General features: G+C 43.0%; 1 protein-coding gene and 1 long non-coding RNA gene across 52 annotated transcripts in view; one reads left to right on the top strand and one right to left on the bottom strand.

Moving 5' to 3' along the window:
- Window positions 1–22,479, top strand: part of TNS1 (tensin 1) — a 327,340-nt gene extending 304,861 nt beyond the window's left edge. For all 50 annotated transcript variants that reach the window (XM_083429724.1, XM_083429722.1, XM_083429720.1 and 47 more), the window contains 10 exons: window positions 494–1,371; window positions 1,740–1,826; window positions 5,420–5,551; window positions 6,509–6,601; window positions 8,642–8,719; window positions 9,929–10,000; window positions 11,404–11,572; window positions 11,985–12,053; window positions 13,701–13,733; window positions 15,776–22,479. In XM_083429724.1, coding sequence (XP_083285850.1) covers window positions 494–1,371; window positions 1,740–1,826; window positions 5,420–5,551; window positions 6,509–6,601; window positions 8,642–8,719; window positions 9,929–10,000; window positions 11,404–11,572; window positions 11,985–12,053; window positions 13,701–13,733; window positions 15,776–15,920 — 1,756 coding nt within the window. In that variant the 3' untranslated portion in view covers window positions 15,921–22,479. The remainder of the gene's footprint in view (window positions 1–493; window positions 1,372–1,739; window positions 1,827–5,419; window positions 5,552–6,508; window positions 6,602–8,641; window positions 8,720–9,928; window positions 10,001–11,403; window positions 11,573–11,984; window positions 12,054–13,700; window positions 13,734–15,775) is intronic.
- LOC310673224 overlaps window positions 14,001–26,755 on the bottom strand; it is a 34,437-nt gene continuing 21,682 nt past the window's right edge. For both annotated transcript variants that reach the window (XR_014508921.1, XR_014508922.1), the window contains one exon: window positions 14,001–14,398. This is a non-coding gene — a long non-coding RNA (uncharacterized lncRNA). The remainder of the gene's footprint in view (window positions 14,399–26,755) is intronic.

The following is a 26,755-nucleotide window of genomic DNA, read 5'->3' as shown; positions in this document are numbered from 1 at the left end:
TTTGGGAGGAGAGGGACAGCATGCTGACATACACATATTAACATTTGTCCATACAGAAAGGTCACATTCTCAGCTTCCTGTGAAATATTTTCCCCTCTGGAATGTTTTGCATGCATAGAATCACATAATGGGTTGCAAACTGTGAACTTACAAGATGAAGCAAAAATGACAGCCTATTCGGAAATGACCCAAGTCCACTCAAAGTTTGTTTCAAGAATGTGAACATTCTTGTGAGCAAATAAATGCAGTCATTTATCTGAGTGGACATCAAAGTCTGAATATGGCAGCTGGTTTGTTTAAGGTCACTGTGACTTAGAGCTTCATAAAGAGATCATGGGGAATTAGGAGAATCAAGAATTTTGGATAAGATGTTTGAACAAGGTGGGTTCTTCCTGTGCTTGAGTCTTAAGAGTCCTGTTACCTCCAGCTCTATATCATGTCTTACAGGAATAGATTAATAACGGATTCTGCTCTTTCCCATTGCTTCCCCCAGGTTCTCTATAGGTAGCTACCCATCAGAGAACAATGGCAGCATAGCCATTTCATCCCAGCCATCAGCTGAGTCCAGCTTCCAATCCACCAACCTTTCTCAGGGGCCGTCGGCAAACAGCAGCTACCAAAACACCTCTACATCAACTCAGGGCCTTCCAGCCTATATGAGTGCCGACTTCCCTGATGGCCGAGCCAGCACTCAACAAGATAGCCACCCAAGGCCTCAACCCCAAGCCAATGCAGTTGGGGTCCATGTCATGCCTGGAAGCCCCCACTCCCTCCACAGAACGGTAGCCACCAACACCCCCCCTAGCCCAGGATTTGGGCGAAGAGCTGTCAATGCTAACATGGGAGCCCTTCCAGGAAGCCCGAGCATGAGCAGGCATGTAATGGCTCCATACGGCAACCTCGTTGCATCGCCTGGGAGTCCAAGCCTAACTCGGCAGCAGCCCATAATGGGAGGCAGCACATCCATGGTCTCTGGAAGTCCCAACTTAGATCGGCATATCATATATGGATACTCAGCTCCAGAGGAGAAGCGCCCAACGCTGTCCCGCCAAAGCAGTGCCTCAGGTTATCAGGCTCCCTCTACCCCATCTTTTCCTGTCTCCCCGGCCTACTACCATGGAGTCAGTAGCCCACATTCCTCGTCCCCTGACTCAGCAGTGTACCGGCAGGGAAGCCCCACCCCAACCCAACCACTGCTCCCTGAAAAGAGAAGGATGTCATCAGGGGACCGGTCAAACAGCCTGCCTAACTACGCCACAGTGAATGGCAAGACCTCTTCACCCATCTCCAGTGGCATGTCCAGTCCCAGCAGTGGGAGTGGCATGGCCTTCCATCATACTCTGCCTGATTTCTCCAAGTTCTCAATGCCAGGTAAAATCTCCGTTCTTGCTGCTTCTCACTTGAGTAGTGGGCATCATGGGAATTGGGGAGGGGGCATTTCTGGGCCTTTAGTCTTCCTATTTTACCCTGCTAATCAGTACTTGATAGATGAGAATCTGATCATCATCAAGGATTGTCCTGAAATGATCAGCATCCTGATTTTTTTGCAGTGTGTCATGTAGGCACCACTACCCTGGAGTGCAAGGCTCTCCTCATTTTTTTGCTTGTGATACTCCATATTTGGCATCATTTGGTTGAACACAAGTAATCTGTTTGGAATAAAATTGTCTTATCTTGATGACCCCATAAAACTTCCTTTCCTTGAGTTCTCCCATTTTCATTCCTTCTTTGTCTCTTAGACAGCAGCCCTGAGACCAGAGCTAACGTGAAGTTTGTTCAGGATACCTCCAAGTACTGGTACAAACCAGAGATCTCCAGGGAGCAAGGTGGGTCTCTGCCCTAGCAGAACAGAGTGGCTCGGCGGACAACACTTGGCAGTCATACGCTCAACATTTGAGTGACTTGGGGCTCGTCCACACTCTGCTTGTCCCATGCCTAGAAAGCACAGATCTGAGAGGTTTTTTTGCTTGTCCTGTGCTTTCTATGAACAGGTCTGAGAAGTTTTCCATTTGCTCTTCTGCCTTCCCCAGGAAAACTCATTCTTTACTACTGAATTGGAACAAATGTCAATCAGTAGAAAACCCAATTGCTGTTTGCTCCAATTCTGTGATAAAGAGCAGGTCTTCCCCAGGGAAAAGCAGCCAACTACAAGCTGAAGTGTGGAGGAGCCATTGCTTTGGTCCTTGGCATTCAAAGAAATTGCAAAAGCTGCAAGGACAAATCAAACACTTCCAGAACATTTTTCCTCCTCCAGGGGACTCCATTATGATAGAACTTAAAGTACGTCCTCTTGGAATCCTATTGCTAACCACAGTGATTTTGCACTAGCCATGGGTAGTTAACATTGGCTATTTTTACAGCACATCTGCACCTAGTATGATAACATTCCCATTGCCACTTGGTAAAATGATACAGATGACCAGACTATCTCAAGATGAGAGAGCTTGCCACAGGAATAGTTAGGCTGTTTATATATGGAATCATTGGCATCGGTGGCAGGAGGAACTTGGATACAGATTCCAGATTTGGTCTGTATCAAGCTCCTAGACTCTGGTGGATGGTACAGTTATCGTGTGCCAACGTAACCAAGTATTCCTCTTGCCTTCAACCTGTTAGAACACACATTCTCTTTATAGATGCTTTTTAAGATGTATATTTGGGCGAAAAAAATAGCCTGACTTGCCTCACTGCCCCTTAGAAACCTTTACAACTTTAGTCTAAACAGTCCTGGTCCCTTCAACCATTCCCTCATAGAACTGGTATTCCAAAAACCTACCCTTCTTTGTTTCCCTCCTCTGAACCCTAGCCAGTTTGACAGTATTAAAAATAAAGTGCAATTAAGTAGCTTAATCCTTTGAAGGCTATATCCTTTCACCCGTACATCACTGCTTTGATTCACCCAGTGGCCAGTTGTAGTCTGATGGCTATTTTAAGTGGTGATGGGCATTTCCAAAGCTATTAGATGTTACCTGTTCCTATACTCAGCAATGGAAAGTTTAGTTGTGTTCCTTTCTCTCCCCTAAATTAAATCCAAACAGTGGAAAACTTCTCTAATCTCAAGGGAAGTAGGAGTTGACTCTGAGACTTTCATAAGACCCAAACAACTAAATTAGACTGAATAATAAAAGTGATTCTTTCTAGCCTAAAAGTGGAGTGGATCTTTCTTTCTAGCTTAAGCCTTATCCTAAGGCAGGATAGCCTGTATCCCCAGCAGATGCTTGCCCAAATGTTTCTCACAATTTTCTTGGTAATATCCACTCCACAACAAGAACACACTCCTTGTTTAAACATTTGTAGTACAGTGGTACCTCGGGTTAAGTACTTAATTCGTTCCGGAGGTCCGTTCTTAACCTGAAGCTCCACTGTAGCTAATGGGGCCTCCTGCTGCTGTTGTGCTGCAGCCGCGTGATTTCTGTTCTCATCCTGAAGCAAAGTTCTTAACCCGAGGTACTATTTCTGGATTAGCGGAGTCTGTAACCTGAAGCGTATGTAACCTGAAGCATATGTAACCCGAGGTACCACTGTAATGGCAAGCTGGATAGGAAGGTAGTGGGGCCCTGAATGGCTGCTTTTGCTTCAAAATAAGAGTGGCCAGCTTAAGCATATTTTATAAAAAGTTGTGAGTAATGTAAGGTGTAGTTTGGTCCTCAGAGGCTGGGCTCTGTGTGTTTCATCTGCTGTGCCACATTACAGCTTCAATTTTTTCACAGATCACATTTATTCTAGAAATCTAGTGAATGACAACTGAAGAGTGATCAGTGCACACTGACATTGCTTAGAAGTCTCTAACTGCTGGTTCTATAAGGGAGAAGCTAGATGTGATATCAAACAAATGCTTGCCACTGAAAACAGTGCCCCTCTTTCACCAAAATGTTTACATATAGTTTGATGTCATCATACTCGGTTATATCAGCTGCTAGTTCTACTCAAACTAGACCCACTGAAATTAATGAACATGACTAGGGACTACTAATGCAACGGTCTACTTTGAGTAAAACTTAGTTGGATACAACCCACTGTTCATTCCCCTGCTCTCTCCCATTAGCAGCTGATGATATAGAGCATGGATGAGGGTAAACACAATGCAATGAAGCCACACCACATATTTCAGTAATCTGAGCACAGGATCGGGGGCTTTTTGGCAGCAAACCTGTACTTGGCATTGCAACATTTAGGCCTAGGTGGATTTTAACCTTGGCCGCTGGCTGTGGGAAGAGAAATGCAAAGTGATCTGTAGAAAGATCCAGCAGTAATGTGAAATTGGAGCAAGACATTTCCCCACTTAGAGTGCCTTGAAATGTAGAGCCTTCTGGTGCTTGTGCTATCCCTTCAGCTTCAGAAGTGTACGGTTTCTTGCCCAGCACAGATTAACAATTCATCCTCACCTCTGTGCAATTTCTCACCTCCTAAAATAGATGGTTCAGGTCCACTATTGACACGTGTAATAGGGGAGTCTACAACAGACGTGACAAGTGCACACTTTGGATCCCTCTGTTGACATGTGGACATGCATGTACTACTGAGTCACAGGGACTGAAAAAAGAGAGGCACCCACTGACAGAGAGTTAATGACTTCACTAGTACTGTGCAGTATTGAATTTACATTTTTAAGAAGAAAATAATAGAAGTGGTTTTTAGAACAATTCCATCCTATGGTGGCTTATGTTTACATGCAAGGATGTGCAAATAAGTATATGCTATATTGGGGTAGTCAAGGTGTTGAGGCTTAGAGATCTTGCAAGCATGTTGGTTGTGATTTTGGCCACGAGCCATGTTATAATGATGAATGAGGTGCCTCTGTCCCCAGCCAATGCTGATAAGCTACCTCTCAGATAATTGTGAGCGACCCCTTTAAAAGACTTTGTTTATGTTTCTGTCAACAGCAATTCCTCTCACCCATTCAACAGCTGAGGCACTTGGCAGCCCAGCTCTGCAGATCCATCCTTAATCCAAGAACACGTCCCCTCATTTCCTTCATGTCTCCCCTTGCAAGGGTAAAGTGACTGTTACTGAAGGGAGGCTGGCCCTGTTTCAGATCAGATTCTCTGGGGCAAGGACTTTCTTGTTCCTCCTGCAGTTTTACTTTTGCCTTAATCAAATCTTAGAAGGATATTTGCCTTCAAGTATACAAGTAGATTAGAAAATCCTGCATTAGATGTGTCAGAGGTTCAGGAACTAATTCAACATGTGCTAAGGTTATTGCTGCTGTGATGGGCAAATTCCTGGTACTGTAGCTACAATGGAGAGGATACAATGGAGAGGATACTTGGTGGGAAATGCTAGGACTAGCTGTGTGAATTGGGCCTCAGAGCCTTTTCTTATACATTTAATGTACGTTGATTTCTTTAACATTTGTCCAGTAAGTGCCCTATACTGCTTGGATCCATTTACATACATGGGATATGTTCTTCTTTCTCAGCCATTGCACTGCTGAAAGACAAGGAACCTGGGGCTTTTATCATTCGAGACAGCCACTCCTTCCGAGGAGCCTATGGATTGGCCATGAAAGTTGCTTCTCCGCCTCCTGGTATTTTGCAACAGAGCAAGAAAGGTATCCCCTTCTTTCACTTTTAGTAATCCCTCCCCTCTCCCCCGTAGCCCTAATGGAACACATAAAATGCAGATCACTCTCAACCCTGACAGTATCTGTTCATCTGAAAATGGGATATATTTGGGCGGTTATACCCCTGCCAAGGGAATGCCTGGATGCCAAATTCTGTGCCAGGTATGATATTTCATACTTTCAGTGTTTGTGGCTTATGCTAATTAGCAAGCCCATGTTTTCAGACTAGGCTCCAAATGTTTTGTCTTGTGAGGAAACAGAGATTGAGATTTTGTATCTTATCAGGAGCTTTTCTAAATAGGAACTGAGCTGCGGCATGGAAAATCAGGGCGTGACTGATATGATTAGTTCATTAGAAAACACATTCTTACTCCAGATTGCACACAGCTATGCCATCTTGTGGCGATAACAACAAAAATTCTGTGTGAAGTCAGGGCCTTGAGTTTCTTCTGCCATAAATAGTGATGCCGATAACCTGCTTTCATTGCTTCATATATGACCATTTCTAGCATGTAAAAAGGTAAAGGGACCCCTGACCATTAGGTCCAGTTGTGGCCGACTCTGGGGTTGCGGCGCTCATCTCGCTTTATTGGCCGAGGGAGCCGGCATACAGCTTCCGGGTCATGTGGCCAGCATGAATAAGCCGCTTCTGGCGAACCAGAGCAGTGCACGGAAATGCTGTTTACCTTCCCGCCGGAGCGGTACCTATTTATGTACTTGCACTTTGATGTGCTTTCGAACTGCTAGGTTGGCAGGAGTTCTAGCATGTAGCGTGGAGTAAAGGAAGTCACTATAACTGAGAAGGTAAATTGTTATAATTTCCTTTTGCTTGCCATTGAAGGGCAGCATGGTATGAGTTTATGGCCCACCATAAACTAAATCAGAGTGTTATGGCTTGAAAGATGCTTTCAGAACTTGCAATGAAATCCTGATTTGTCCCAACAGGAGATCTCACCAATGAGCTGGTTAGGCACTTCCTGATAGAAACCAGCCCTAAAGGTGTGAAACTAAAAGGATGCCCCAATGAACCAAATTTTGGTAAGTGCCTACTTTAAAAATGAATTAGAAATACTTTGTATAAACCTTTCCTGCCCTCTGCTTTTCATAAATAGAACTGCCTGGTCCCATCCCACTCTCTTGTGTTTTATTGAAGATAAATGTTCTGCCCAATTCTGCCCTCTTGTGGAGGCTGTGGTGAAAAAACAGCAATATTATATATATTTCGAGGACTTCTGGCACTAGGGAGAAATGGATATAACAGAAACCAAGATGCATAATGATCATTTTATTGATATATGTTTCTTAATCGGCATTAGATCCATTTCAGTCCGGTTTTCGTCCTGGTTTTGGGACGGAGACGGCTCTGGTTGCCCTAACAGATGATCTCCGTAGACAACTAGATCGAGGCGGGTCAGGACTGCTGATCCTTTTAGATTTGTCAGCAGCCTTTGACATGGTCGATCATGATCTTCTGGACCACCGCCTCGCAGACGTGGGGATACAGGGCATAGCCCGTAACTGGTTGTGGTCTTTTATCTCTGGTCGGGGACAGAGGGTGGCACTAGGGAGGGAAATGTCATCGCGCCACTCCTTGGTGTGTGGAGTGCCACAGGGCGCAATTCTCTCCCCAATGCTTTTTAACATCTTTATGCGCCCCCTTGCCCAGATTATCCGGAGCTTTGGGCTGGGCTGTCACCAATATGCTGATGACACTCAGCTCTATCTGCTGATGGATGGCCACACCGACTCGGCCCCGAACACACTGACCAGATGTTTGGAAGCTGTAGCTGGATGGTTTCGTGGGAGCCGATTGAAACTAAATCCTTCGAAGACAGAGGTCCTATGGCTAGGTCGGGATGGCATGGGGATGAGGGACCAACTCCCTTCTCTTGCGGGGGCCCAATTAGTGCCATTGCCTTCCGTTAAGAGTTTGGGTGTAATCCTTGACGCCTCCCTTTCCATGGAGGCGCAAGTTACAGCAACAGCCAAGGCGTCATTTTTCCACCTTCGCCGCATCAAGCATTTGGTCCCTTACCTTTCCCGCCTCGACCTGGCCACAGTGATCCATACGACGGTCATCTCCAGGCTTGACTACTGTAATTCGCTCTACGCAGGGCTGCCCTTGAAGCTGTCCCAGAAACTCCAGCGGGTACAGAATGCTGCAGCGAGGCTCCTCACGGGGTCTCTGCCATGGGAGCATATTCACCCAGTGCTTTTCAAGCTGCACTGGCTCCCGGTGGAGTACAGGGTCAGATTTAAGGTGCTGCTTTTGACCTTTAAAGCCCTTCGCGGCCTAGGACCCTCGTACCTACGGGACCGCCTCTCCTGGTATGCCCCACGGAGAGTCTCAAGGTCCATAAATAACAACACCCTAGTGGTCCCAGGCCCTAAGGAAGTTAGATTGGCTTCAACCAGAGCCAGGGCCTTTTCAGCTCTGGCTCCGGTCTGGTGGAACGCTCTGCCTCATGAGACCAGGGCCCTGCAGGATCTGATTTCTTTCCGCAGGGCCTGTAAGACAGAGTTGTTCCGCCTGGCCTTTGGCTTGGAGCCAATTTGATTCCCTCCCTCCCTCTCTTTCTTTTTTCTTTTCCTTCTCCTCCTACAATGAGGCTACATTTTAATATTTTAATGTTCCATTATTTTAATGCTGTATTTTACTTTTGTTTTTAAGTTGTAATCATTCATCTTGTTTTTATTATTGCTTGTAAGCCGCTCTGAGCCCGGCTTTGGCTGGGGAGGGCGGGGTATAAATAAAAAATTATTATTATTATTATTATTAACTTATTGTGCTGTCTTGATTAATTTTTTATTATATACATTAAGCTTTTGCAAATTATATATACAGAGAGAGCATGTCTCTTAGAATCAAAAGTAATATGAGCAACAGGTTTCAGAATTTGACCCTGGACATTCAGATATTTAGACAGCTAAGTATCCAATTCATTTGGTGCATTGTATAGAAATCACTGAGGATAAACATAGCATCACATCAGAATGTAGCAGCAGAAACTGAGTGCCACCAAATTGCACCATCGGGTATCTTTAACTTTTGTCATATTTCCCTGTTCTCTTGCCCAGGTTGCTTGTCAGCTCTCGTGTACCAGCACTCCATCATGCCTCTGGCCTTGCCCTGCAAGCTGGTCATTCCCGATCGAGGTAAAGACATGTACATAGTGTGGAAAGCACTTGTGGGCATCAGGAGCAGAGTACATGGAGAGAACACCACCGTTTATTCATCAGGAGTGTGTGTGTGTGTGTGTTCAAAAGCTCTCAAAAGAAGAGTCACTTTTTTGTATTCCTGGTTTGATACAAATGACCAAATTAGAAGTTCTAGAACTTTTCCCTGCAGACCCACCTGCCTTAAGAGTTTTAGGGTTGCAATGCTGTATGTCTGAAGACAGGAGCCTTGAATCAGACGATTACAGGAGTCATAAATGCACAACTTACATGAAGGGTGCAGGAGAATGCTTATATTTAATAAATAAACTTGGGGGCAGCCATGCTTTTGCTGTAAAATCTCCCCTGAGAGCAATGGAATAGCCTCAAGCTCAGTTGCTCCCTGTGGGACTTGTTCCCCATATCTATTCAAAAGTGTGTAATGGCAAGAACCCACTGCACAGTAGCTTCTCGTACTGTGTGTGGCTGGAAGACTCTCTGGAGCTTTGGGAAAGGATTTTTAAAATTGGGAGGGGGCGGAAGCAGCACTGGAAACCTTGGTCTATCTAATAAAGAAATCTGCCATATTGCAGATTTTAAAGTGGACTCATGATGTGATACAGATCAAATCAGGTGAGTCCACTTTGAAATCCAAGATTCCTCCCCCATCCCTAGGCTTATACTGAGGGAACAGGAGAAAAGAGAATGTTCAGTTTTATAAAGGATAAGGAATCATAAGGACCTTGTATAAACATAACAAATTCTGTCGCCAACATGTTTCACTGAAAGCAATTTAGGTAGCAGTGAGATTAGCGAGCAGCAACACTGTATTTCTCTATCTCTGTTGGTGTGCGATTGTCCCCTGGGAATCATGCAGAGGGACAAACTCTGTAAAAGGCACTGACTGTATGTTCATTTTTCATGAATTCAAGATAATCCTTCCTGCTTTAATTTAGTTGACTTTTAATGGCTACCTCCTGCTGGTTCTGTTTACAAAAATATGAAGATGAGAGAGAATCTTTTCTCCATACATAAAAATGTATTGCTAGAATTGTTAAGGGGAAGTCAACCTGTACCCCTTGTGACACCAGTTGTGGGTACAGCAAGGTAACATGAATGTGTTAAATGAACTTGAGCATGTGGACTTAGAAAGAGCTCTTGCCGATGGCCAAAAACTTCCCTTCTTCTTCTTCTTCTTCTTTTTTGAAGATCCCATGGATGAAACAAAAGAGACAACCACATCAAGCAACTCAGCAACAGACTTGCTCAAACAGGGAGCAGGTGAGTAGCTAGGATAGAAAGGGGAAATATTTCAACCAGTTTAGAACCCTTTTACTGAAATGAAACCTCCCCAACCTTGTCTGGGAATAAAGCCCCGTGGTATACAGTCTCTGGAATTTACTGAGGAGCACTGCATGAAAATGTTTAAAAATATTCTTTCTACTTAACTTGGTAGTACTCAGAGCAAGCTCTGTACACACATACATGGCCCTTTTGTTCCTTCATCATACATTTAAAGCCCTGCGGTTCCTTGTACCTGGAGCAGTGCAAAACTGATAACGTTTTTGCCTGAGCATTACAGGTACACTGTGAGCATTCATAATTGCATAATGTTTTAAGGTCTTGTAGTGTGCTATTGTAATTTCACTGTACTTTTAAAATATTTAATTTAAAATTTTAAAATTTGCTTTTGAAATGTTAGTTTAAAAGTTTTGCTGCGTTTTTCTTACCAGCTTTAACTATCAGTCAAGTTCTTCGCACACTATCACAGTGATACTAGCAAGCATCTATGACTGGCTGTCAGTTGGCTGGGCAAAACTAAACTCAGCTTTCTATAATCTTCCTGTTTTTGTTTTGTTGTTGTTATCTTATGAAAACAAAGCAATTGTCCCCAGTGTTATTAGAAGATTGTGTTAGCGCACGCAGTGTTGATATTATCGGCCCATTTTGACCAGTGGAAGCCTTGCGTGGAAATTAGCCATCAGGAGAAAAGCTCTGACTAGCTTATTTCTTTCCAAGATTACAGTGGTCCCAGCAAGATAAGGAACTGGAATAAAGATTGTAGGCAATGGAAGGGTTCATGGTAGGCTTGGCTAAACCATGGGTCTCCAGATCTTGTCAAACTTCAGTTCCCACCAGCCACAGCCAGCAATTTGCCAGTCATCAGCGAAGGTTGTAGTTGAACAATTGGTCCATGGCATTAGAAAGTGGCCAATGGGGGGATTGCTGGAGTGTGCAGATAAAGTTGATTAGGTGCAACCCTGCACACAGCTAGGCTGATTAAACTGCTCTATGTGCAACTTTGCAGCTTCTGAGATAAACTGCACTTGGATATTGCATAAATTGGGGGAATTATACTTCATATTGATGTAGCTTAATCACTTCTCAACTTTTGATTGTGATTTCTGCCATTGGGAGCAACAGACTCTAGGCTCTCCGATTACTGAAATGGTAAACTTGTTTGACTTCTTGCAAAAAGTAAGTCATATACAGATCCACATTCCCTAGCATAGTCCACAGTCATTGGGGGAAACGCTTATGAGCAGGCAGCAAATAGACTGCAAAGACAAGTTATCCTCATTATAGTCCAGGCAGCAGCAGGATTGAGCTTGCTTTAGCCTTTGTGTATCCTGCATTGTGCCATCCCACTGAATGTGTGTGCCACTGTTTTCCCCCCCCTCCAGCCTGCAATGTGCTCTTTATCAACTCGGTGGAGATGGAATCATTAACAGGGCCACAGGCCATTGCCAAAGCTATCACGGAGACGCTGGCCACTGACACCCCACCATCTGCTACTATTGTCCACTTCAAAGTCTCAACGCAAGGAATCACCTTAACAGACAACCAGAGGAAGTAAGAGCCAAATATGGTCTGGGACTCAGAATGATCTGTGGGCTTCGAAATGAAGACTGTTTTTTCACACCCATTATCTGGTTGTGTTAGTGAGAAGTTCCCCAAGTTACTCTCTGCTTCATAAATAAGGCCCTCAGCAGTGGCACTGGTATAATACCCCATTTCAAACTTCTGTTTTGTCATAATTGGCTAGTAGACATCAAGTAAAGCTCAGGATATTTTTGCATTTAATACATCCCTGCTGGCCAGTGTTCCATTAGCCTTGTAAATGACTGATGCAGAGCTCATGTAATAGGATGGTACTGATTACCTTGGGGTTGTTTGGCCATTTGTATGGATGGGCCCAGAAGCATTCATCAACTATCATTTCTTTTAACTATGTCACTTACTCATGTTCATATTTCTGTTTCAGGCTGTTCTTCAGACGACATTACCCCATCATCAGTGTCACCTTCTGTGATGTGGACCCACAGGAGAGAAAGTAAGTGGCAGGGTTTTCGTTTTATTGTGATTAAAGAGACTCAAATCAAAAAAGTACTCATAGGCAGATATATCATAGCAAAAATGGGGTGGGGAAAATGACTTTCTGTTTTCTATCCCACGTTATTTATTTATTTAAAGACTTTTACTGTTGCTTTCCAGTGTAAGCTTGCAAGGTGCCTAATAAGAAGCAGCTAAAACTCAACTTTTGGGCAGTATTTAAAAAAAATGTGAAAAGAGCAATAAACCAGAGAAGGCAAGAGTAAAATACACCATCCATTAAAGTTCAAGGGCCTGGCTCTGAAAATCTAACAGGGTAGGCACCAGCTGAGTATCACTAAAGAAAAAGAAAAAAGCCCTGTCACCTCTGCATGTGACTGTACCTTGAACAGTGCCTGGTTTGCATATCTTAAGGAGCAGGCAGTTTCACAGAGCAGGATCATATCCATAAAGGAACTCCTAATTTATATCAGACAAAGAACCTATTTAAGGAGCACTAAACCATAGCTGAACAAAGCGAAATATAGGAGATGGCAGAACCCTTCATTCCCTTCCTTTGCTTCTCAGAAAATCCAAAGTTCTTGCAGACTCCATTTTCCACATAGAATTCTATAATTGTAGAGTTGGAAGGGACCATGAGGGTCATCCAGTCCAACCCCCTGCAATGCAGGAATCTTTTAAACCCATGACCCTGAGAGTAAGAGTCTCGTACTGTACTCACTGAGAGCAGAAATCTATGTAATTAAACTTCTGTTCTTCTGTGACACTGCAGCAAGGTGGACTTCCTTAATTTCCAAAACACAGGAAATTGTCAATAGTAGGTGAGATTTCTAGGTGCCTCACACACTTGATTATCCTTTATAAGGAACTACGCGAGGAGCAAAGGTGACAAACTGAACTTCGGTCAACCATTTGCTTTAGACAGTAGGGAAGCATCATGGGAACACAGAAAGCTGCTTTATACCGAGTCCAACTATTGGTCCAACTAGGCCAGGATTGTCTATGTTGACTGGCAACTGCTATCCAGGGCTTCAGACAGGGGACATTCCCATCCCTACCTGGGATGCCAGGGATTGGACTTGGGATCTTTTGCATCGGAAGCAGATGCTGTACCATTTAGCTATATCATATCCCTGCTAGTTTCAGGGGCTTTGATTGGCATAAATATTTTGACATGAGATTCCAGAAGACTGACTAGAAGGGCCTGCAAAAATCACACCGTAACCCATTGTTGTTTATGAAAGCTGTTCAATAGTGGAGGCACTGGAGCAGCACTGGAGGCACTGGAGCAGCTTGTATTTCAGAGACATTTTCCCAACAGCTCATAAGTTCAACACTTTTGAAGATCTTAATATATTCTGGCAACAGGCCGTTTCTCAGAAGAAGGGGATAAGGAAGAGGGGTTTCTCATAATAGTAGTAGGTAGATGGAGCCCACACCCCTTTCTTGGCTGTACTTATTTGTTACTTTAAACAGGGAAGAAAGGGGTCAAGTGATTAGGCAACCAATTCAGTCAAAGTGTTACTTTACCAGTCTTCCCTACCCCCATACCCCACTTTAATTACTCCACTGTACAGGTTGGACCTTAGTATTGTTGTGGATTCCTGCCCTGGTGAAAATTAACCAAAGGCTGTTCTTATCTCCTCAGGTGGACTAAGTCAGACAGTGGTGGTGCTGCAAAGTAAGTCTTGTTTTTCAACTTCAGGTTCAGTGTAAGACCATTACAAAGGACAGAGGCCCTTCTGATAGTGGCTAGATTCTCCAAAGCTTACAGACATGTATGAATGGTTCTTTGGCCTAACTTATCTTTGATCAAAGTGGTTCACATAACTGAGAGGAGTGATCAGATGGAGAGTTAGTCTGAACTTCCATATTGGTCCTAACTTTGAGGTCCAAAAGGCTTTAAAGCAGAAATCATCAGACCAAGAGAGATGTAATAGGCCAAATCTGTTTCCAGAAAATGTTTTTATTTTAAGCAAAGGGGCCAGCTTGGCTTTTATGTTATGCAAGTGTTGAGTTTCCCCATCGTTCCCATGAAGTGTCATGACTCCAGTTTCCACATGTCATTATAGACATGCCCGCTACATTTCTGAATAAACAGCAAAGCCCATTCTTAGCCACGAAAATAGCACAGATAATACACACCAGCCCACATGGCCCTTGATTCCCAAAGGAGGGGTGTGGCACTGCCATACCAAGTCATCTTTGACTTCTCCAGACAACCATCAGGGAACGTAGCACAAGGTTCTTAAAGTCTCTGAGGAAATCTTGAGAGAAACCATCTTGGTTGAATTCTTTGTTGCACAAGAAGTCTTGAAGTTCCGTGGATTTTTTTCAAGTGTTTACCTAAAGAAATGAAACACAAACATGTCAACTTCCACTTCATTTACACTGGGAAATGTTACTTTAAAAATAAAACAGAGAACGTGTTTAAATAATATTTGAGAATGTCTGGTTGTATCCCCACCCCCCAAAAAACCCCAGACCTGGTTGAAAAGTTATATGCAGCAGCAGGCTGCATACATCTGCACATGTCCATTTCCCACTCAGTTGGTGCATCCATCTGTTTCAGGGAGTGGGGAGTGACCCTTGATTCAGACAGATTTGCTTTCAATCTGTTATCAGTGCTGTCAAAACCATGGTTAGCATTGCATGAATGGCTCCATCAACTGGTACCACAGAAACAACCCTGACTTCAGTTCCTCAGTTTAATGTTCCTCAGCATATGGCAGTCTGTAACCACAAGCAGTGATGGCAGTCTATCCTACCAATGTCCAACTCACTTAGGGACTGTTGCCTGTGTCTAGCTTATCTAAACTCACACTGGAGAGTTCAGTACTTCATGTTGAGGTCACATTTCACATGATCCCAAAGGGGGTGGAGGGCAGGAGACAGAACAAGAGTCTGAAAAAGACTCTTGCCATCCCAAACTCAAATGCAAAAACTTCTTTTTTTCTAACCTCCCAAGTTTTGCCATTTTGTTTAGCAAAAGAAAAAGGACTGAGAAATGCAGTAGAAAAATGCAATCAGAGTAATAATTTGTTCCAATAAACAATGGAGAGTTTTGTACTATAGATGTGATACTAGCCCATACATAATGAGAGATTTATTGAATATGATCCTTTTACTTCTACTAGGGGAGAAAAATCCTATTAAAAGCCAAGCTGTGTGACCAATTTGAGCTACTTCCTCTCTCTGGTCGTGTTTTCCGTTCTCCTCCTGATACTGCCTCTAGCTGAGTAGCTTGGAGCGAGCTCTGGGGGCTTATGGGCCCCACTAATTTTAGGTACTGTCTGTAGCAAGGGGTGTTTTTATTAGAATCTCCAGCTGTCTGGATTTTTCTTTCTCTAATTAGACATGACAGGAGGAGGATCACATTTTGTTCCATTTTGTTTCATCTAGTATTTATAACTTTCCTTTTGAAAGTTAAAATTGAAAACAAACAAACAAACAAACCCAAACATCTTGTTCTTACTGAGATAATGGAGCTACACCAATTGAAATCCACATCCTTTCTCCAAAGGCCACACCTCCCCACCTCCAATTCCATGTGATACATGTCTCAAGTTCCACTGGTAGAAGATTGAATATTTATATAGCTTATCTGATAACACTAGTATGCAATCTCTGCTCCACAAATAGCTGTGGTTATTCATGTCTGCCCTAGCTTACACCTTTCTCTCTCTCCCTCGCCTCCCATTCTTTTCTTTGTCATCTCTGCAGACTCTTTGGCTTTGTGGCCAGGAAACAAGGCAGTACAACAGACAACGTCTGCCACCTCTTTGCTGAGCTGGACCCCGACCAACCAGCTGCCGCCATTGTCAACTTTGTCTCCAGGGTCATGCTCGGCTCCTCTCAGAAGAGATGAACCGATGCCTTCCCCCTGAAGGGGGCTTCTTGCCCTTGAATTTTGAAGAAGGACTTGGAGTTGTTCCGAGAAGGAGTGCGAGGAAGTGCGTTGCAAAAGAGGGAAGTGAACCAATTTTAGGGGGCGGGGGGAGAGAGGGAGAGTGGGGGAAGGTCTGAATTGCTGAAAAGCCCAAACCAAGCAAACGTACGTACATAGTAGAAACCAAGGAACCGACATCGTCGCCTTTCCCTGCCAAGTTCAAGAGGTGGAGACAATTTTGGCTTTTTGGATCAGCATGAAATCAGAGAATTCAGCCCCACAGGCCAAAGCACGGATCTTATTTACCTTTGTGGGGTAGGACTATATAGTAGTTGCTTGTTTAGAAAATAAGGCAAACTTTTAAAAAATCATGAATACGTGAGCTGCAGGAATCACATTGAGAGACATGCCGAACAAGCAATCATTGGTACCCATTTCTGAAAGTAATTGCTCCCAACTCTTCAACTGCTGAATGTATGGAGCGTGTGTGCGTGTGCCTGTGTGTGCGCATTTGTGTAGTGTGCACCTGTTGCAATACATATCTGTGGAAATCTGCAGTGTTAAGATCATGACTTTGCTGAATGATGTGATGGTTATTCAGAACGGTTGACCCCTGCATTCTCCTCCTCCTCTAGGAACATTGGCCTCCATTACTCCAGCTGGAGAAGCCTCATGAGCAGTAGCGCCTGATCTACTACAGAGGCAGGAAGTCCACACCTCATACATGTGCACAGTGCATGTGCACACATAATTTGTATACCAGAGTTGTAGGGAGTATTCCCCTAGCTAAGTTTAAGGAGCATGCTAGCCACATCATAATTATATCTTCTGGTTTCTATGCAATGAGACCCATGGTTGGTCATTTGAACAGGGAATCTGTCCCATGATCCCCTTGCCCCTAAAAAAAAATTAAATACCAGCAGTTTGGGAATGCCATTCCTTTCCTGTCCAGGCTTACCCCTTCTCGGTAGGCATGCACGTCATTTTGTATCTTGCATGGAAATTATTCAATTGCGCGAAGGCAAGATGAATGATCCAGTAATGGGGAGAGGGGGATCTTGTTTTGAAGCCACTAGGAATAATGATGTAAGGAGAGCCAACTTGGTGTGAGCTTTGGCTTAAGCACAGCCATAGTTGATTAATCTGTATCCATTTGAGCGCAACAATTAATATGTAGCAAAATTCATTATTTTGCCTCTTCAGGCTTTGTGTTTGCTTCTGGAGGCATCAGATCTTGCATTGACACACTAGTTGACACTTGGCAGTGTTGTCCTCAACTGACATTTGTTGTGGAAAGGGAGGCAGTTTCTACCTTGCAAATCTTTTTTGTGCAGAGCCGCTACATATCCATTTTCACAGTGAATGAGGTAGTAATGTAGCAGCAGCCATGGAGGAACTATGTATTTTTCTGCCAACATCACAAATTAGTCTTTTTACTAGCATGACTTCTGCCACTCCTAATGGGGGGCCTGCAGAAGTGCTGCCTATTAACTAATGGCTCTGGGTATCTTTGTCAAGGAAAGGTTGACTTGTCAGGAGACGTCTGCTTTGTTGTGGAAGTATCCTGTTGTGTAGGGTTCTCACATCATCTGCACTGGCAAATCCCAGACATGAACACTTGTGCTGAATGGACAAAGAGATGTTCCCATGTGTCAAATCCTATGGGTTTATTGTGAATTCTTCAACCTCTACTTAGACTAGAGTCAAGGCCCTGCTGAAAGCAAGTCACTTTTGGCTTGCTGTGTCAGCTGGTCCAACGGGGATTGGTCAAAGACTTATGAAGAGACTAGCATGCATGACAACAACTTGAATCAACAGATAAGGAGCATGTGGGAAGTAAGCCCTTCACACCCTCCTCTGTTGATAACACGCAACAGGACTCATAACACACAGTGTGGGTTGGGTTGGGCTGAGACCTCCCATTTAAAACAATGGATGAAAAGTCTGTTCCCCTAAAATACCATCTGGGTTCCTGAATTAGCAGGGGAAGGTCTTTAGGGACAGGCTGTGTGTTGATGAAGCACTTCAGCATGAAGCCATGCAACATTCACTAAAAAGTCAAAATACAAACTCCAAGTCATGCAGTCACCTAAATTCCCCTAGAGAGTGTGGATCTCTCATTGCCTTGATATAATATATATATGTATGTATGTATGTATGTATGAAATATACTGACGAAATAATGTAAGCTAATCAAAAAAATTTAAAGTGAAATTTACACAAAAAGTATTTATTTTTGCCATATTGCTTTTATCTATCTTTTACCTCCTCTGATATTTTCATCTTCCTACATTCCCCCCTCCTCCCTGTCCATGTTATAGACTCTTGTATGTATAACTTAGTACAAAGTGCTTATTTGGTTAGTATTATTGACATGGGCAAGATTTCAAAAGATGTCCATCCCTCTCCACCCCAGCCCCATAAGAGCAATGTATTTTGATATCATGCCACAGGGCAGTGCAACAATACAGCCTTTCTCATCCCCACCTCCTCATTTTTAGAAATGAGCAAGTGAGCATGTATAAATTTTGTACTTCGTTGCTGAGTGACGCAAAGGTTAGAGGTGTGCGTATGTGTGAAAGTGTGTGAAGAGAGACTTATTTCTGGATACTGTATAAAGCATGAGTTTTGCATCCAAGGACTGTTGTTGAGATGGTTCCTTGGATGGAGTGGGAGCATCAGTTATTGGTGTCATCGTCCAGGCTCTGCCCCACCCGCATCCAGATGGGATGCCAGAGACTGCGATAGCTTATTCTCTTCTAGGTTACAAATATGTCCTCCTTCTGCAAAATTCAAGCAAGATGATTCCCCCTCCCTCACCTGCAACTGTCTCACCCTGCCATTAACCAATTAGAGAAACACTGTGTCTATAGATATATATATAAATATTATAAATATATATATTTTTTGAAAGTCTCTATTTTTCAGACTTCATTTTTTCACTGCTTTCAAAAAATTAAAATTTGCAATCTCACCCTTCCCCTTCATCATTTGCTGTCTTGCCACAGAGAGCGGTATTGAAACTTTATGGTTCATTATTGTTTTGCCATTCAAAGGAAGTGACCTTGATATAAGGCTTCTGTGGTCACATATATATCATCATGGCGAGCACACGCATGTCAGAATACCTGCTTCCAGCCATGACCTGCTCACTGCTCCTTTACTAACTCACTAGCTGAAGATGGAAAGTTTAAAGATCCCTATGTGTTTGGGCCATACTTGCTGACTATGGCTTTATTTTAAAAGGCAGAGCTAATCACATTATGTAACTTGTTGCTTTTCCAGCTTGCATTCAAGACAAAAGCTGCATTTTAGGAGTAACCGTTGTATTTATCAACCACAGTTTTTCCATAGATCAGGTCCCCAGCTCCTCCAGGGTGGCTCTCGCTCCGGAGCTAACCAAGTGCTTGTGAAAAAGAGCACAAAGAGGCACAAGAAGTTGCTAGAAGAAATGAGAGTTCCCCCAGACCCAATAATTTCTGTGTATATCTTGATTGGGTTAGTGGAGTATGATTTTTATCTGCCCTTCCTTCCTTTCCCTCAACTTGCAGTGTGCCTCTCCATTTGTGCTAAGAACCATAGAGCAGGGATCAAAAGGAGACCAATCTCGATGGAAACCTCTGGTCCATTTTTATGGACTGCCAGTGCCAACCCAGGAAGGAACATCCTGGCATATGTGAGGAGGAGAAGGCAACCAATTTTCGAAATACTGTCACAACTTCAGAGGCAACAGATTGTCTCCTTCTCTGCCTTGTGGGGCTATTTGCGTCTGCCATGTTCTTTATCCATTGATCTCCCCGCACCCAGCCACTTGCCCAGGATGTAAGTGAGCTGCTCACTAGGTGAGTCATCCTTGGGTTGTTTGGTGGTGTTAATTTGCCTCAGCCACAGTTTCTTCATAGGCTTAAGGAGGCTGTTTGTGGCACTGGAGAGAGCGAGTCCCTGTTCTAAACTGGTTTAGTTGCTTTCTGCCAAACTCCAAGTGCTGGAGGAGCTGCTGCAATCCCCGAAAAAAACTTGTGCCATTTATTGAATGTCTTTTAAAGAGCACAAGAGAAGATAATTCCATCTGAAACTCACCAACTCATTTCCAATGCCTGGGACTGATGTCTAATGTAATCCCCCCCCCCCAATGTATGCAATGTAGTAATAACTCTACCCTTTCAATAGAAGGTGTTATATTTTATACACATGCACACAAACACCCTCCTCCGTACAAAAAGAACTGCATAATCTTGCCAAAGATACCTGTCTGAAATGCACTTTCCTCTTCCTGTTGGCTGTACATTTCTTGAATGTGCCTCTTTTCCACTCTTTAGTTTTTCTTTCTTTGTTTTAAAATCGTGTTTACTAGTGACTTTTGTTCATTATGTTTTTCTCTAGCAAATTTGTGAAACTTAAATCACCCTTCCACCAGCTGGGTGGTGATAACTAATTTGATATATAACTTGAGATTTGAGGAAGGTTACTGAGCAGTGAAACAGCCAAAGTAAGATGTAGAAGAGAACAGGAGCAAAGCCATTCATATACCCTCATGTCCAGTTCCTTAAATGTTATAAAAATCCCAAATTTATCCCTAAAGCTCCTGCAGTTGCTTGCTTTAAATACAACTTCAAATAAGTAATCATTTTTAAATAAGTAATCCCTTCCCAATGCCTGTAAAAGAAATTTAAAGTAAACAGCATTAGAGACAGTACTGTCTCTTTTTGTCTCTCTGTAGCTGACATACAGCGGACAAAGATGTTTAATATTTTGCAGCAACAAATATTATTTGACATCCAGCTCAATATAGCTGTGAGGATTAATGACCTAATATATCTCTGCATTATGGCAAACGGCTGCACTGCTACTCTACATGGGGCATTGAGCTAGCATTGTAGTTTTGCTAAATCTTTCTTGTAGTATAAGAAAGTCATAAGGCCAGAGTCATAAGGACCATACTAGACCAATACCCAAAAGAAACCAATGGCCTGTACTCAGTAATTGGAACTGGATGTATTGGAGAAACATTTAAAGGCCACAGGCCCAATATATTACTATTCTGGCAACCATCAATTTATTAATCTGTTTGTGGATGACTCAGAACACGTTATTCAAGTTGAGTCTGTTCTGATTAAGCCAAGAAGTTCAGTTAAAAATTAAAAGGGATAAAACCATCACTTTGTGAGGAATAAACTCCCAGGTTTATACATGGACATAATAGCTTCTATCATACTAAGGCAATGAAGACTAACATCTCCTATTGCAGCCCCCTTATAAAGCTTCCACCCATTTTTAGAAGTTGTTCCATAATTTGTCATCATAGTGTTTGTACAGCATTTTCATCAGCATTCTCACCCACATTAAAAACAAACAAACCCTTGTTCAACATGGCCCCTCATTCACCCTGTGCCCATTAATGGCAACCTGGCTGCATAGCCACAAAGCTCCTGTGGTTCTCCAAATAAATCATTAGCCAATGCCATCCAATATATACCTGAATTTGGGGCTAAAGAAAAGCAGCGTGTATAGGGTTATTAATAAAAGCAACAGACTCCTAAAACACCACCGGAATATTGAGCCCCACAAAAAGAAGACATTTTACTCCTAACCATATTCCTTGGAAGTGCCCCATTACAATCATGTGGTCCTACAAGTGATGGGTTTAGGATTGGGATGCTGGTTTCTGTTGCAAGTAGGTACTTTTTCAAAGAGCAGCATAAAATTACTCAACTTTGGAGCAGGCCCATTGATCTCCAGTAGTCAGTTCCCATTTTTTTAAGTAGGTCTACAGGAGATGAGTGGCATAGCTCCAAAATCAGTTTCAGATTTAAAGCCAAATGGTCCAAATCTAACAGTGTTTACTAGGAAGTACACCCCATTCAAGTCAGTGACATCTACTCTCAAGTTAAGAGGGCAGTTCTATGCAGAAGTCAATTCCACTGAAGACAATAGAGCTTATAGACAACGGTTATAGGGTTGCAGCCGCTAGAAGCAGGGAGATCCAGACTTTAAAATTGCAGTTCAGACTATTTGCTGTTTTATGACTACCATGGTTAATGTTGTTACAGCACCCTTTATCAGTATTAATGACCTTTTAAAGCAACTTTTTGTTTCTTCTTGCATCCCCTCCCATTTTTAAAGTACACACCAAACATGCAAATGCCTACACAAAGAGGAGTAATTGGGAAGGGAAACAAGCCACATGCCAGAATTAACTCCCTTTTTATGTATTTATACAGACAGAATTATCCTTTATATTTTGTATCTTTGTGCCCATACCTTTTGTCACTTCTCTAAGAGACGCCTCTGCATCACCCATGGTTCATGTGTGAATGGACCATGCACAACTAAGCTTTCCTTTCCCTTTGTACAGCTATCTTGACTCATTGCAGTTCCTTGTATGGCTTTATAAATGATAAGATTTTAAACAAAATCAATTATATGAAATATACTGTTGCTTGAAAATGCCCAGCTTGGTGTCTGGATTGCTGGAATTGTATCTCAAAACTTTAAGGGAGCAAAGGAATAAAGACTCTCTACTTTTTGCACAGGGAAATCATGATGGTGGCTGTATTCACTCCTGCTCCCTTGCACTCTCACACTGAAGAGTTTGCACACTGCAAAAGAATAATAGAAAATGGTCCCTAGAGTTGCTCCTGAATTTCACCCAAAGAGAAATTTGAGGTGAATGCAGCTATTCTTGCTTGTCCCTTTTGCCCAAAAACCCATGGAGAATTTTGAAGAAAAACTGAAATGACTGCACAACGACCAGTAGCAGTTTCCACTCATTATCACCTAAGCCTATGTTTATGTAAATGTGGACCTCTCCTACAGCAGCCCAGCCTCTGCAACAAAAAGTTGGGCCAGAGAGCAGGAGGGGCTTTCTAGTGGAGCACCTTGCATGTACTTGTTTGGGAGGACACAAGGGTCACTGTGTCCACAGAATCCTTTTCTTCACCCTGCAGTGGTTTTTCTAGAATTCCCAATGCATGCAAATGCATAAAGAAGGTTGCACCACATTAGGCATTGGGTATGATACAGAAATGGGGGAATCTATCTATCTATATGATTATAAAGGTAAAGGACCCCAGACAGTTAAGTCTAGTTGCAAACAACTCTGGGGTTGCGGCGCTCATCTCGCTTTACTGGCCGAGGGAGCTGACGTTTGTCCACAGACAGTTTTTCTAGGTCATGTGGCCAGCATGACTAAGCTGCTTCTGGCGAAACCAGAGCAGCGCACAGAAACGCTGCTTACTTTCCCACCAGAGCGGTACCTATTTATCTACTTGCACTTTTTTTGGCATGCTTTCAAACTGCTAGGTTGGCAGGAGCTAGGACCGAGCAATGAGCGCTCACCCCATTGCATGGATTCGAACCGCCAGCCTTCTGATTGGCAAGCCCAAGAGGCTCAGTGGTTTAGACCACAGCACCACCCACGTCCCTGGCATCTATCTGGTTATCATAGGCTAATAACTGGCAGTCTTTTACTGTAATCACCTTCCTGCTGCTACTGGTTAAGTTGCTGTTATGTCACAGAACAGTCACATACATTATAAATACTGTTGAGAGGACACTTTCTCAATATTTGAAAAAGCAGTGCCATTGCTGTGAAGGGAATGTAAAGTTGCCAGAGTAAAGCTGCACAAAGACCCTTACAAAAAGGGGGTGGAGTGGTCTTGGTGAGAAGCAATAGTGGAAATCCAAGTGGGAAAATCCCTAGGAAGTAGCAGAGAAAAGAACAAGGGGTCTAAGAGGAAAGTTAGATGAAGGAAAGGGTGAAGAGGTGAGGAAGAAATAGGAGCTGGGGACAAGATGGAATGAGAGGGGGAGCTGATAAAAATCTGTATAGGAACATAGAATCTGCTTTATTTTTCCTGTTTTGTCACACCGGAAAGTAACACTGGGGCAGAAAGTGGGGAAGTCACTCTCACTTGTGCCATGCTAGATATATCATATCAAATGAACTCTTTGCCACAGGTTGAGTGGGTGGGATTCTTATGCTCTGTTCTTTAGAAAATGGGATCTTTCTTTTTAAAACAATATCTGAGTGCCTCCAGGGTGTCCGTATTTTGCAAGAGGGGTTCAGGTACATGCAAGGACTTCAGTTTTGCACAATTGAAGTGGATTAAAGCACAACAAATCGACTTTTGAAAAATAAAAAATGGACCTTTTGCAATTTGGGAAGTGATGGGGAAATGCATTGATAAGTGTGGGCTGAACAACTCACTAAGGAAAGACAACAAACACCCTGCAAGCATCTGCCCTATGAACAAAAAAGAATGAATGCACTGTAAAGACCAGATATCACCACCATTGTGCACACTTTGTGCAAGCAAATTGGAATGGCGAATAAAAAACTCATCTGAAGGAGCTTAATGTATTGGGTAAGCACTTCTCGTTTCATGTCCACCATATCAATTCTCTTTCCATCTTTCTTTCTAACAGAGACAAGGTGCTTTGGAACGTAGGTATTTTTGAGTGACATCTGCAACCAGATGACTGACAGACATACTTTTCAGTTGCTTGCTGTTATCAGTGACTTAATAATAAATTACTTAGTATGTGAAGCACATAACGCAATAAATGTTTACCATCAACAAACTCTTGCCAAGTACTCTTTGGAACAACACACAAAGCCCAAGATCTTCAGTCATGTTAAGCCATGATATTCAGCAAGATTACAAATTGTAATTTCTGTTCAGCCTGGGAAAAGGCAAAATTACAGGCAACAGGAAACATGGGACTGTGCCAATAATGGTGAACAATCTGTGAGGCTCTTCCCCTCTGCAGCATGTTCTTCAGCTTATCCTATATTCTGCCATCCTCCTCCTGCTACACAATCCCTGACATCGTCAACAACCAACAAAGTGAAGCATGGGAAATATACAGCACAGTAATATCACATACCTGTCAATTGTCCCACTTTGAGCGGGACATCCCAGAATTACAGAAGCCACTCCGGCTTCTGATTGGATCCTGGGATCTCCTGTTTTGACTCCCACAAGAGCACAGCCTAAAAAGATGCTCTATTGGGGGTGGGGCATGCTCTTGTATGAGTCACCTGACTCCCACAAGAGCATAGCCCTGATTTTCCTCTGCGGGATGTTGGAGGGTATGATATCAGAGTGTAGGGTAAGGTGAATCACAAGCTATGGAGCACTGGGATACAGTGGAGAGAAATGCAGGATATTCTGTTTCCCCGTTACAGACAGTTGTGTATGTCATGCCTAAGGGTTGTTTTCTAATGTGACCATTTCCACAAATCAGATGGAGAACCTGAGCCCTCTGGATGTTACAGAACTACAGCTCCCATCAGCCCTAACAATTGGCCATGATGGCTTGGACCGATGGGAGCTGGAGTCCAATGACATCCAGAGGGCCTCAGGTTCCCTACTTCTGCCATAAATTTGTTCATATTCTGAGACTAACCAAATCAAAGTTCCTGACTGTCTTTTCTTCCTAGGAAAGAAAGTGGGTCCTAAAACAAGTAACATTAATTTTTATAACAAATGCCAACCAGACACTTTAGGCACCATTCCTAGCTGCCAGCTCTTCAGAGATCAAGTTTTACAGCTTCTCTTCAGACCCTTAAATGCTCTGTTAATGATACCTCTCTCAGTTCATGCATTTGGTACAATAACTTGAGAATAAACAGATATATTTTAGGGAAATCTTGTTTGTAAGCAACAGAGATCCTCTATCAACACTGTATGGATTCTTTGGATTGTATGGATTCCCAGGATTCTTTGTCTTTTTTCTTTTGGAGTGGGGAGGATGTGCTTTAAAATGTACTTTAAATGCGTATTGTGTATGCAGCCTCAGAATACCCAAACAAAATGTGTGTCTGTTCTTTTTCTGGGTGAGTTACAAGTGCAATGAAGTGACACAGAAAGAACAAAACAAACACCTTCAACTCCAGGCCTCTATTCTTTTTCAAGGGTTTAACCTTCTTGCTTTCTCTGTAATCTTCACAATTGCCCTTTAAGGAAGATCGATATGATCATGGCCTCTGTATCAGAGATCACTGGCTTACCACAAACTCATGGCTGTATAGGTGAGGCAAAATTTCAGCCATGGTTTTACTGGCTCAGAGCTTTCATGTACAGCCACTTCACAATCTCAACATGTCAGAGAATTAGCCAGTGGACCACAGCAAGCTAGGAAGTCCGATTTCCCTCAAATATCTCTGACATTAAGCATTAACATGGACATGGGTGGGCCCATATGTCCAGTGTGATTTGACTGCCAGAATGAGAGAGAGAGAGAGAATATATATCGTAAATCTAAGGAGATGTCTCTTTGCTAAACCAGTAAAACAATGCAATGTTTTTGTTAGGGAGCAAATGCCTTATTTCCTTTTCAACATTCCTCCCAGGCTTCTGGTTTATATTGCTGCCCAACAGCTTGTTTTGCACAGAAATTGCAGGCATTTGTAATTTGCATTTTGACTGCTCTGGGTCATTCATGCCATATGACTCCACACTCTCTCAAGATGGAGGATTTCTTTTCCATCCTTTTTTGGGGGAGTGGGTAGGTGGTTGCGAGTCCTACTGCACATCAAAGTATCTGTTAATCTACTGCAGCCTATAATAATAATAATAATAATAATAATTTATTATTTATACCCCGCCCATCTGGCTGGGTCTCCCCAGCCACTCTGGGCGGCTTACAAAAGAATATTAAAATACTGTGATACATCAAACATTAAAAGCTTCCCTAAACAGGGCTGCCTTCAGATGTCTTCTAAAGGTCTGGTAGTTGTTGTTCTCTTTGACATCTGGTGGGAGGGTGTTCCACAGGGAGGGCGCCACTACCGAGAAGGCCCTCTGCCT

Source organism: Podarcis tiliguerta, assembly GCF_965153285.1.
Source record: "Podarcis tiliguerta genome assembly, chromosome: 1".
Lineage (NCBI taxonomy): Eukaryota > Metazoa > Chordata > Lepidosauria > Squamata > Lacertidae > Podarcis > Podarcis tiliguerta.
This window is presented reverse-complemented; position numbering and strand designations above follow the sequence as displayed.